The sequence below is a fragment of the Sander lucioperca genome, chromosome 11 (assembly GCF_008315115.2).
Source record: "Sander lucioperca isolate FBNREF2018 chromosome 11, SLUC_FBN_1.2, whole genome shotgun sequence".
NCBI lineage: Eukaryota > Metazoa > Chordata > Actinopteri > Perciformes > Percidae > Sander > Sander lucioperca.
The window spans coordinates 22,861,428-22,875,257 of NC_050183.1; the positions used below are offsets into that span (position 1 = coordinate 22,861,428).

The 13,830-nt window shown below is 42.3% G+C and overlaps 1 protein-coding gene across 4 annotated transcripts in view; it reads right to left on the reverse strand.

The window, feature by feature from the left end:
• Window positions 1-13,830, reverse strand: part of pde4ba (phosphodiesterase 4B, cAMP-specific a) — a 211,801-nt gene that overhangs the window by 15,762 nt on the left and 182,209 nt on the right. For 3 of the 4 annotated variants that reach the window (XM_031284039.2, XM_031284040.2, XM_031284041.2), the window contains one exon: window positions 4,481-4,593. In XM_031284039.2, coding sequence (XP_031139899.1) covers window positions 4,481-4,593 — 113 coding nt within the window. Of the gene's footprint in view, window positions 1-204; window positions 477-4,480; window positions 4,594-13,830 lie in introns of those variants that run through there. The other variant, XM_031284042.2, reaches the window with a different exon arrangement.

Genomic DNA, 13,830 nt, shown 5'->3' on the forward strand with positions numbered 1-13,830 from the left:
AGATGATCACTTTAAACACCAAAGGATCAACTGAAACATTGGATTTTAGAAGACTATAATCACAGCATGTGGAATCCACACCATGTGAAGCACCAACCAAAGTTTAGCTCTCCAAGTCAACGCAAGAGACATACAGATAAGATAAGATACCACAAAAAGTAAAACTCTTTATAACTCACTACAAACAAAATCCAAGAAACTCACCTTTCTCCAACCATTTAGCTTCCCTAACTTCCTCTCTTTCTTGTCAAAGCAGCAGGCTCCCATGTTGCTTTGTGTTGAGTGCAGAGCAAAGTGGGGCTGTCGTCCGTTAGAGTGTCTGTCTCAGTCTGACTACAGCATGAGTAAATGGACCAAGCCTTGGCTCTCTGACGCTGGGAAACGCCACAGCTCTAGTGACTCACTTTGGGCTTCGAGGTCTGACTAGGCTTTACCTCACACCCTGTGTATGTGGAGCAATGACTGAGAGTGTGTGTGTGTGCGAGAGAGAGAGAGAGAGAGAGAGAGAGAGAGAGAGAGACCTCTGCCTCATACACACATCCTCATGGGGGTAGTCCCGCCTCTAACCTCTTGAGCTCCTTTGCTTGCTGTTCACTACTCCTGCAGTCCGGTAGCCACAGCTCTGAGGTTTACACTGTCAATATTGCGCTGATCAATACCACTTACTCTTTTGATGAACACAGTGGATTTCCTTGAACTTCGAAAGCTAGCCAGGCGCAGATGTGTTTTTATTTTAACTATCAAGAGCCCTTCACGTTCACAGAAAGAGTGCTGTGGTAGAATAGTATTCGTGGAACAAAAATCGCTAAACCTTTCCTTTTTTTTGTGAATGGATGTACACAGCACTCGAGAATCCAGCTGTTAATTTGACTTATTCATTACTAACTAGAGTAGGAGTGCAAACTGTATTTCCCTCAATAAACAGAGCTCTCTTCAGCCTCAAATCTGCATAATTCCTAACACGGGTCACTGGAGAAAGCATTGCACATTAACCTATCAATGAAATGAAATGAAAAATAAAAAATTGTGAATGGACAGTTTTCTGATGTTTTATAGATCAAAGGATTTAACTGAGTAAATAAATCTGCAGATTAATCGCTAATGAGAAGAATCGTTAGTTGCAGCCCTAAAGGTCTTGCTTTGTCCAACCAACAGTCCAAAACCTGAAGATATAAAACCAAAAAAAACGGCAAATGCTCTCATTTTAAAAGCTGGAACGAGAGAAGCTGATTCTTCAACTTATCGTTTCAGCTCTGCTAACAGGTATTTCCACTATTGTTTAATTTGTCGATTAGTCTTTAAGTGAATCGATTAATGGTGTAGTTTATAAAATGAAAATAGTGAAAAATGTCTTCTGGGATTTCCAAATCAAAGGCGTGATCAAAAGATATAGATCATTATGCAATAATATAAAACGGAGAAAAGCAGACAATCTTTCACATTTAAGAAACGGACATCAATGAATATTTATTATTTTGTTTAATAAATGACTTCAACAATTACTAGGTTACCAAAATGTTTCTGCCAATTGACTAATGGGTTACTCGACTTATCATTTCAGCCCTAGTTTCAAATAACAGAAGGTCTACAGCCTCGACACAGAAGAATATTCCAACTCGCAACAGGCCTTGACCCGTCTACATCAGCCATACATAACAGGGAGGACAGTCACGTACTGTAAGCCCTCAGCAGCGACAGCCTGCACTTCACCTTGAAGGTACTGTACAGCAGCAGCCTCTTGAATTTCACCTCCCTTGGAGTCATGTTTCATACTCTGCCACAGCTTGAATAACACTTTTTCCATTCTAAACACAACAGGTAGTCGAGGGGTTACATTAGCTGATTGGCATGTTCTTGTTATTAAAACCAGGTTGAGTGTGATGGCTCACATGACAAAGAGGCAGCAGTTGTGTAATGTTTTAGTTTACTGTGAAAACAAGGTTAGGATTAAGATATCCTAGATATCAATGGGATTAACCGATCGTTATGTAGACACACAGCCACATACACACTCAAACAGTTCATGCATACAAGACAGACATGACAGAGTCCTTATTAGATGGTTACGTGCGTTTCAGGACACATTCACCCACCTGCCAAAGTCACATCAATGAGAGAGGGGTCATAATATACAGTAAGCACATTGTGCCACCTGATACGCTCTACTGTAGATCAGTCACATCCAGCACTCTTAATTTCTCTATACAGAATCTCACACTAATGGCTGAATCTTTAAAGAAACAAATCAAGACAATTTAACATGAGACAATGTACAATTTAGCATTATGACACCAACAGTGACATTAAAATGTGTCCATGTATAGTCAAACTACTGTAAACTTCTTATGGTGTTGCACTAGTCTGATTATCTTGGCAGCTGTTGGGGTAAGTCTAATACAGTATTTTCTGGGGAAAAAAAGCATAAAACTGGCCCGTCATAATTCCACAGTTGGGATATTTTACAATTTCTGAAGTTGGGGAGGCTCATGAAATCAATCATCATCTGCAGATAACGTTTGGCTCAATTCTAGCCAAATTTTCTGTGATTGCAAAAGTGCTAAAATCATAGCCTAAAGTGAGATAATCCGTCCCACAAGTCCACAGATGAGGGTTAATATGAGCCAGCAGCTTTTCCACAGTAAAGATTTTTGTAAAAAGCGTTGTGACTTTTTATTGTTTGGAAAATCTCATCTCATTCTGCTGTAACGGATATCCTGACATACTTCTCTCTACTCTCTGTCTCTCCTGTGTGATTCAGTCATCCTGTGACCTTATATCCATGTCTACACTAAATGTCTGTTTGTTTAAGTGGTTAATAGTATTTATTCAGTTGTCCACATGTTTCTAAACTGAAACCAATCCAGCTGACTGTCAGTGCTGGGCGTGTGTCCGGATGACGACAGCAATGGGATAAATAAACACGACCATTAACCATCCAAACGGGCATGATGGGAAGTCTATTGTCGTCTGGAGAGTGAGCGGGGGATCAGGAAGGAGACAGGAAGAGAGAGTCACTCTGCCCCTCACACACACACACACACACACACACACACACACGTTCTTTCTCTTCCTCTCTAGTTTATTGTGTTTGACCCACTGCGGGATCCCTCGCATCCTGTTGTCCATTTTTATGAGAAATAACAACCTTATGCTCTTGGCTCGCTCGACAAACTGTTTTCAGGCTCTCTTACACACAGCTGCAAATCATGTCGTGTTTAGTATTGAAGGTTTGGAGTCGACAAAAAAAGGTGAAATCTCTACAGCAGTGTAAGGCGTAATTACAACAAACAAACCAAAGATGGCTGAGCATCCAGTCTCATGTTGACAGAACTCATGTTTCTGTTATGGCCGAGGATGAATTATAGGAAATGTATACCGGACTCAAAGATGGCGTAGAGCCACTTGAATAAAAATTGCTCACCCAGTGCATATTCCCAAAAAGTTTTCTGCCTGCATTTTCCCTGTCAGTCTATAAACTTTACATTGGGATGATGTCATGCACTTAAAAATGGAGCTTTTTGGTCATACAGAATAGGGTTGATGGGGCCTAAAGGGCCCTGCAACCTGCAAAGGTAGTACCAATGATGATTATAATAATAAAAAAGGTAGGAAGTCATTTTAAATAGGCTGAATTATTAACTAAATTTAAACATGTAAGTAGTAGTAATTCTAATTGTTAAGATACATGTACAGAGAGTCAATCGAGCAATAGGAATTAACCTTTAAGGCCAAATATTGCTGTGTATTATGCTCTGTCAGTGAGTAATATGGTTAAGGGGTCACTTAAAAAAAGAACCAGGAACTGAACCTTGGTGCACATTACTCACAATCAAGGACGCAGAAGCAACAGAATAACCAGTGGACAGTGAAAAGTTGTCTGACAAGGAAAGATGAAAAGAGGCTAACAGCGGGCCAAGACATAAAAACACACTTCATTTTGTCACAGATAAAAAAAAATAAAGCAGAAATGAATGGAGCTTGATGCTGGTTTAGGCAGAAATAAGATAAGATAAGATAAGTAACATCCAGTCATATTCATACAAGTGTGCAGGCTATACAACCTGACAGCACTCATGCCAACACTGTGTACTGCTGCAGCCTCTACCAAACCAACATCTTCTTACTGTACATGTTTAGACTTTTAATATGGTGACTTTGCAAAGGTCATGCTAAGTTCATGTATGTTTACAGCTACAGTATCTCTGGATTCTGTACACTGCCATTCATGTGTTTATTATGCTGAAGGATTAGTGCTCCTTGCAGAATCCCTTGCTGCTCAGATTTGAGAGCTCCTTTTCTGTGTAAACATTTGCAATCAATGGAATGTTTTCAAAAAAAGTTTCTCTGATTTGAAGGATAAAATGAAAATGAAATGAAAATGAAGGCAACATTAACCTTGTGCCCTTTAACATTTTCTTCACAAATGACTAAGAAGAGTGAAAAAAAAAAGAAAAAGAAAACATGATGCAGCCTCTCCTACCTTGTTAGAGGCCATGTCACTGACGGAGCGGTAGGTCTGGATGGTCTCCAGCTGGTCCAGACACCAGTCCAACTCCTCCATCGTCTCCATGGCCAGCTTCTGGTACGCCTCATCTGTCAACAAGCAGTCACACAGAGACACACAGTCAGAACAGACGGTGTACATGGAGCCTGAGCGCTGCCCAGCCACTCCCAGGCAACATCCACCCACGGGTCCTGCTCGGGGCGCCTGCTGCTGCTGCTGCTGCTGAGGAGGAGGAATGGCTAGAGGTGGCACCTGGCTGCAGCACTCCTTCATCATGAGGAAGTGTAGCTGTAGGGAGCTGTCAGCAGAGCGGAGTAGAGCGGAGGAAGGCTAGGACTTCGCTCTGTCACACACTCAACTGTTCTCTCTGTGCATATGTGTGTGACCCCACACACACACACACACACACACACACACACACACACATACACACAATCTGAGGTCCTCGGCTCATTTACATGAACGTCAACCCCCCCAAGAGCAGGAAACCAAATACTCCCTAACACCCCCCTTACCCTCACCACACACAGATGCACTTTACCCCACCTCACAGGAAGCAAACAGACACCTGTAAATCTACACACATGAATACACACACGTATACGCTTTCGTCATGCCAAACCAAACTTTTGTTTTAAAGGGGTGACAGAATGCAAAACCGAGTTTACCTTGTCATAGTTGAATTACGACAGTTCGGTGGGTAAAATAGTACATAAAAAGTACCTCAAAGTCCCTTTCCTATGCAAATCTCACAATTTGAAACTGCTGCTGAAAACAGGCGAATCTCAACAAAGCTCATAGTTAACGTCAACTCGGTGGCTGTACCTTATTTGGCTCTAGTCTCTGCCTTTGTCACACCCCAGAATTTACATACACCACTGACCTGAGATCAGCTTAGTCTTCTGAATAGGTCGCGCAGATCTCAGAAATTTTATACATTGGTTGTCTGCTATTTCCTTTAAGACTTTTTTTATGCGAGAAATCAACTATGTAAAGCTCAAATATGGGCCGTTTTACGAAAATTGAGGCTAATTGCAAATTTGGTAAGACGGTGTCGGACTTCAGGAGCTCCACACAGTCTGACGAGACAGCGGCAGCCCGCGGTGCTCCATACCCAGGGCAAAGTCACTGTTTCTGGGTTAATGGACTACCAAATGCCGGCGGAGCCCGCCGGCCACAGGCTGCCACCCCCCCGTATAATCATTCTATCACCCCTTTAACCATAGACTGTATATTAATGGACAGTGCATGTGTGACGTCACCCATTGGTTTGTGGAGATCTGCTAAGAGTCGTCGAGTTTGCTGTTATGGGCGCAGCCATTCTGGTTGCGGATGTGGCAATTTTAGACGAGAGGGAGGAGTGAGGGAGGAGCTGCTTACACTCTACGTTACATTACGTTACACACTTTCACTGGCAATCACATCATAGCCACGCCCTAAAACACCCCCTGCTTTATCGCCGATTTTAAAATCAACGAGACCATAATTCAAAAAATGAACATCATTCTGTGTTGCAGAAGAACTTAAAAAAAAAACTTAAAACTAGCGATTGAGACCATAAATTCATTATGAAAATGTTTACTAAGGTAATAAATCAAGTGAGAAGTGGGTCACTTTCTCATAGACTTCTACAAAAACCGACCTCCTTTTGCAACCGCACGTGTCGCCCCCTGCTGAAATTCAGATAGAATGCAGGTTTAAGGCACTTCCGCATTTGCAGCACTTCGCCGAACCGGATGCATTGTCCATTAATATACAGTCTTTGGTTTTAACTAACTTTCGCTGACACTCATGCGCATACAAATACAAGCAACTGATTAAGTAACATCATTTAATCAGAGTAATGGCATCTGATTGTTGGCTATAGGCAGATAACTGCACTCCACAGATAGTGATACTGTTTTGTTTGACCAGGAGTTTGAGACACAAACATGGTAATGAGTTTCTGGAGGGGCCCCACATGATGTTTTAATGAGTCCACGTATATTCGAGAACATTTGTCATTATAATCTGGTGCATACATGTTAACAGTAAGCTGTAAGATGTGTGGTTACTGCTTTGCAGTTTATACACAGTAGGTCGAAGGCCCAACTACAAATGTAGCCCGGAGACAAAATTACAGGAACTGAGTTAGGTATCAATTTTACCAGAAATGAACAATATTTCCGTAACATTAGGCAACTGCCAGGGTGTGTATGCCATTGTTTGATCATACTTTCTTCTGTCTTTTCTTTGTAAAACATTTGGTAACTGATATACCTGTATTATAATTTTTGCAGTTATTGAATTAGGGTTACAACTACTGATTATTTTCATTATCGATGAATCTGCCAATTATTTTCTCAAGTAAATGTCAGAAAATAGTAAAAAAAGGTGATGTCTGGAAATGTTGTATTTAGTCCAAAACCCCAAAAACATTCAGTTTACTATCACACAAGACAAAGAAAATTAGCAAATCTTCACACTGTTTGCCATTTTTGCTGAAAAAAAGACTATTATTATTAGACTAATTATTTTAATATTTGCAGATTGATTAATACTTTTAGCTCTATATTAAATAGTAATTAAAATCATCTATAACAATTTGTTTTTCACTTGTCTTGCAAGTCTAAACCCCTTATGTTACGGTAAGCATGATTGTCAATGCAGTGAGGGACTTTTCCTTAAATTATTTTAAAATATAATTTATACTACAGAGTGCCTTTGACCAGATAGAGAGAAAAACAAGAATGTGCTGTAGCCACTGCAGAAATATTATTGCATGAATTTAGAGTCAATATTCCAACCCTGTTCCTGTGGTTTAACTGTTTTTTTTTTTCAGAAAACTACAACTGTACATCAAGGTTGGAGTGAGTCCTTGTTGGGAAGCAGTGTGTGATGAGATGGACACACACACAAACACTTGTCTGCTGCCCCTGCATAGTGTATACTCCGGGTCTCCTAGCTGCGGAGCACAACATGGCAGCAGGGTGTGCACTGCGGCGACCTTAGCGCAGCCACGTAGAATGTGTCCCCTGCTCTGATCTGCTCGCCATCAAAGACATGAGCCTGTTTGCTCTCCCAAACACGAGAGGCACCTGGCTCTTTGCCCACAGCCTTCCCCCACTCTGATGTGGGGAGTGAGAGAAAGAGAGGGAGTGTGTGTGTGTTTAGTTTAACTCCAGAAACGACTGATGTCAAAATCGGCTTACACTCATTTGAGATGTTTCTTCTCCGTATTCTCAACACTTTTGAGGTGGTTTGTGTTTAGAAAGCTCCTTTTCCCTCCAACAGTTTTCTCATTTGAACTTGTACACTCTGCTGAGATAGAAAGTAGCATATAAGTGGTCTTAGCTTCGTTTATGGACTCATGAAACAACTATATCTTTAGCCTATGCAGTAATGGTGAGAGTAAAGTAAGTATTTCTAACAACACATTTCATGATCTGTAACATCTGTGTGAATGGTGAGGTTGTTTTTGTTATTCCATACTTATGAGGATCAAACGTGCAAGAATAAAGAGTAAAGTAGGGGGAGTTTGTCAGCTGTCCTGTTTCATTTCTGGTGAATGGCAGTCGCAATACATCAAAAGCTTAGATGAGCATGCCTCTCCAACGGTTGAATAGTTAGTACAACAGAAACAATTGTCTTTTTTGATAAAAAAAAAATAAAAAAGCTATGTGTACATAAATACTTAAGGAGAGAAGTCAACTACAACTCCAGAGAAACATGTCATTAAGAAACATCCGATCACTAAGCTTATAATTCCGCACTACTTACAAAGAGCGGGAAATAAAGAATGTAACGGCTAATACATCCAGCTAAATCAGTTCACTTTTAGATTCTGGGTCAATGATAGATGAATTCAGCAATCAGCGACACAGTGTTTTGATCCCTTTTTGCAACAGTTAAAGTTACTCTGGAGTTTTTGTCCTCTAGCACAAATGGAGCAGTTTTTTACCTGCACATGCATACTGGTAATGTAATACACAGTCCACATATCTACAGGTGTTGGTTTTGCGCCAACAAATGCAGCAATGCGCCAGCAAAAGAAGGAAAGTTTTGGGTTACAGTTTAGGGAAAGGGTGTGCTGATGTGATCAACATACTGACATGTGTTCATGTGTGTGGTACTAGTGAGGCTGCATCAGCGGTAAAACCGAATTGCTAGATTTATTGCTTAAGCTCTTAACTACGTTCATGACATGGATTTCAAAACCCACAAAAATGGGTACAGTGCTGAAAAATCTGGTTTAGTGAGTCTGGACCTAAAGCCAACTTCTTGTGGGTCCCCACATACTGAATCCATTCTTTAGGTAGGTTCCAAATCCACTTAACTTTGGCGCTTGTATAACAGTCTTACTTTGATCCCTGCCCTGCTGGCAAGCAGAGCCAATTCCAGTCTTTACTCCAGTGCAGTTTACCACTAGTTAATAAAAACAACAACAAAGATTTTGTTGGCCATTGACTCTCAGTTATTTCTCAATGCTATTATGATTGAATCTTATGTCAATGCTTTAAAACCTACACTTTAGAGGACAATGGGAAATAAATGACCATAAAGTAAACACAACCCAGTCCCTGCTTTTATTCTGCAGCTAAACGACAGACGAGTCAACCAAAATCATTGCAAGACATTAACTAGCCCGATTGCTAACCTTTATGGTAATTGAATGATGGTACAATCCCATGACAGTTTAATCATATAATCTGGTGAACATCAGCAGGGTTAAAGGGTGAGGCATGATATAGATAAGTTGTACTATAGACAAGATTACTGAAACTATAGACATGTCTGTAAAAGGTAATGGACTCTACAAGGATTAGTCTGAATGTTCAAACTTTGAGTGTATTGCTAACCAAGAGGGATTTCTGCCATGTTTTTGTGTTTGATTTTTACCCTAACTAATCTATATAGGTGCATTTTTTTTCACGCTGTTGCTTTGTGGCTTGCAACACTCGCTGTAAAGACAAAACCATAATTGTGCTTATAAAAGAAAAAGAGTATTTACTGTAGAAATTACAGTTGTAAACTCCCCGATTATTACCAACAAAAACATGCTTTTATATTCACATTTATTTCAACAGAAGAAGCATGCCTGATAGCTGCATACCATCAATTACTTTAGTTACAGCTGTCTGCTCTGTGGACTCTCATGGCCTCAGATGGACCAAGGGAAACAGCAGTCACAAGCCAACACACATACACACTAGCACCACAATGGAATAGGGGATTTCCACTGCCTCCACCCCGACACAAGGACCTTTCTGATCAGCGCTCAGAACTACAGTGTCTGTTCCACAGGGGCAGACAGGAAAACACACAGAAACGCATGTCCAATCCGCTCAGACAGTTTACTAATACATATACATAAACCAAAATGTCTCATGACTGTACTTAGACAGAAACATTCAAACTTGTACTTTCCAGCTGATGGACGCAGGGGTATGAGGATATGAGGCCAGCTCTTTCTCTAGATTCAATATTCAGTTTAGGCCTCACTGGCATGATAATATGCAGTATTTCCTACACAAAGTTAGCAATACCACCATTAACAAAAGATAAAACGGACAAAGTAGCACAACAAACATATTGTCGACCCTTACGCAAACTTGTTACAGAAAACCTTCAGCAATAACATACAAAAATGTGTGGATGTTCTCGTTGTATATGTACAGGAGTTAGAGGAGATAGGGGTGGACGAAAAAAAAACAGGGTCGATTATATACAGTACATATGTAATGAAATCCTAAACAAGAACACAAAATATGACCTCAACATGAATTGAAAAGAGCTGTAGCAGTATTGTATGTGTTCCTGTTATTGTGTCTATCTATCCACGATTCATTGTGTTTTCTTTGTATCTCTCAAGATAGCAGGTTTTGGAGTGATGCATTTTAATTTTTAATCCCAATAGTAATGATATATTTGGTATGATGTGATTAACTGCAAAATATTTTAAAATCCTGCACAATTTGTTTAATTTGAGGCAATATGTTTCTGTTTTATTCAATATATTTTCCCTATATACTTAAATTCCCTAATTTTAATGGTGTTTCTAAATGTCTCTGTCGATTCGTTGATGCAGGACTTTATGGGAGATGATTTTTTTTTTGTGCAGCAGGTGCTCACACACATCTCGTATACAGCGCATGGCAATAAGATTATTTAAGGACAAGTGTGCCCAGAGGACGTCAGACCAGAAGACTTAAAGCAGTGTGTGTTTGTGTTGTGTGTGAGACAGCTGCATCTGTCATCCTCTCGTGGGGATAGAGTCAGTTTCCTGCTTGTGATGTGATGCTTGCTGCAGCAGAGCAGGAGGGCTGCAGCGCATTATCAGCAACCATAAGCTGTATGGCATTGTGGAGGTGAAATCATCAGTGTTGATTACCTACAGGCACCAACACACTTATTAAAACACACAGGATAAGAGGCCAGGGGCCTCTTTTATCATTTCATACTAATTTCTGCTTTTAATATATTGAGTAAGCATTCATGATTAGATGTAAAGATGTTGTGAAGGGCTAGGTGCCACATTTCCTGTGAACCAGTGTAAACAGACCACAAACACTTAAAAGAGAAAACAAACTTTGACGTAGACCAATTGGCAGCAGTACCAGGTTCCTGAATGAGAGAGACGGGTGGGGGGGGGGGGGGGGCATTCTTTTGTGACATATTTTGCTTTACAAGAAGCAGAGAACAGGTTCATCTGAAACCTTTCGAGGGGTTACACAACACTTCCTATGAAAGATCAGAGACGGTATGGTGAGGCAGTGCTGCTCCTCCACTTCTTACAAGGCGAATTATGACTTCACATGCACAGCATTGCAAAATCAATCCCTGACAAGTATTGTGAAAAGAGGGAAGAAGGGTGGTGGTGAAGTTTGTGGTTTTAGGAGCATAGTATGTGGCCCTGATTGTTGATAGAAACATTTCTGTAAACCGGCTTTCTGAGAAGTAACAAAATGACATCATGACTTTGTGTTTCATTAAAGCTTATTTATCTGATTTAAAGTGAGGAGGAATACCAAAATGTCTCAATAGATGGTATCAGGATTTGGTTGCCCTCTGGTTGTGAATAACATGTATAAACAGAAGGGAGAGACATAATGACGTGACGTTCTGTTGCAATGGAGGATTTGTATATGCTTCACCACTGAATTTGCAGCTTCAATCGAGCCATAACTGGTAAGGGCATCTCTCCGGAATGCAGTGTCGGTAAAACAAACTGGTGCCTTTTTCATGTGGTGACCCTCCAGAAGCAGCACTGTGACACATTTTGGACGCTGACTCACAGATTAAGAATTCTGATGTGTTGTAACGTGGTGATTAGGCTAAAGCAGAACTGATCAAGTTGTTATAGTTACAAGTTTGTATGTTTGCTGTCCGTCCCTAATACAAAGAGACAGCTTTCATGTTTTCTGCTGCAGCCACTTGGATTCTGAAGAAGGAAAATAAATTGAGGAAGCTGATAATTAGCCAAACTTAAGATTTCACTGTATATTCTACAGTAAATATAACGTCATTATATATTCATCTGTTCTTGGCTCATATCAACCTTTTCAGTATTGCTGTGTGTTTTACTATTATTTTGTCTATTTGACCACGTTTGTATTGTTGTCCATCCATCCATCTTCGTCCGCTTATCCGGTCTCGGGTCGCGGGGGTAGCAGCTCCAGCAGGGGACCCCAAACTTCCCTTTCCCGAGCCACATTAACCAGCTCCGACTGGGGGATCCCGAGGCGTTCCCAGGCCAGGTTGGAGATATAATCCCTCCACCTAGTCCTGGGTCTTCCCTGAGGCCTCCTCCCAGCTGGACGTGCCTGGAACACCTCCCTAGGGAGGCGCCCAGGGGGCATCCTTACCAGATGCCCGAACCACCTCAACTGGCTCCTTTCGACGCAAAGGAGCAGCGGCTCTACTCCGAGCTCCTCACGGATGACTGAGCTTCTCACCCTATCTCTAAGGGAGACACCAGCCACCCTCCTGACGAAACCCATTTCGGCCGCTTGTACCCTGGATCTCGTTCTTTCGGTCATGACCCAACCTTCATGACCATAGGTGAGGGTAGGAACGAAAACTGACCGGTAGATCAAGAGCTTTGCCTTCTGGCTCAGCTCTCTTTTTGTCACAACGGTGCGATAAATTGAATGTAATACCGCACCCGCTGCGCCGATTCTCCGACCAATCTCCCGCTCCATTGTTCCCTCACTCGCGAACAAGACTCCAAGGTACTTGAACTCCTTCACTTGGGGTAAGGACTCATTCCCTACCTGGAGAAGGCACTCCATCGGTTTCCTGCTGAGAACCATGGCCTCCGATTTAGAGGTGCTGATCCTCATCCCAGCCGCTTCACACTCGGCTGCGAACCGATCCAGTGAGTGCTGAAGGTCACAGACCGATGATGCCATCAGGACCACATCATCTCCAAAGAGCAGCGATGAGATCCCCAGCCCACCGAACTGCAACCCCTCTCCACCCCGACTACGCCTCGATATCCTGTCCATAAATACTACAAACAGGATTGGTGACAAAGCGCAGCCCTGGCGGAGGCCAACTCTCACCTGAAACGAGTCCGACTTACTGCCGAGAACCCGGACACAGCTCTCGCTTTGGTTGTACAGAGATTGGATGGCCCTGAGAAGGGACCCCCTCACCCCATACTCCCGCAGCACCTCCCACAGTATCTCCCGGGGGACCCGGTCATAGGCCTTCTCCAGATCCACAAAGCACATGTAGACCGGTTGGGCATACTCCCAGGCTCCCTCCAGGATCCTTGCGAGAGTAAAGATCTGGTCCGTTGTTCCACGACCAGGACGGAATCCGCATTGTTCCTCTTCAACCTGAGGTTCGACTATTGACCGAACCCTCCTTTCCAGCACCTTGGAGAAGACTTTACCAGGGAGGCTGAGAAGTGTGATACCCCTATAATTGGCACACACCCTCTGGTCCCCCTTTTTGAAAAGGGGAACCACCACCCCGGTCTGCCACTCCTTAGGCACCGTCCCAGACTTCCACGCAATGTTGAAGAGGCGTGTCAACCAAGACAACCCCTCCACACCCAGAGCTTTAAGCATTTCTGGACGGATCTCATCAATCCCTGGGGCTTTGCCACTGTGGAGTTGTTTAACTACCTCAGCAACTTCCACCCGGGAAATTGACGACAATCCCCCATCATCCTCCAGCTCTGCCTCTACCATAGAGGGCGTATTAGTCGGATTTAGGAGTTCCTCAAAGTGCTCCTTCCACCGCCCTATTACCTCCTCAGTTGAGGTCAACAGCGTCCCATCCTTACTGTACACAGCTTGGATGGTTCCCCGCTTCCCCCTCCTGAGGTGGCGAACGGT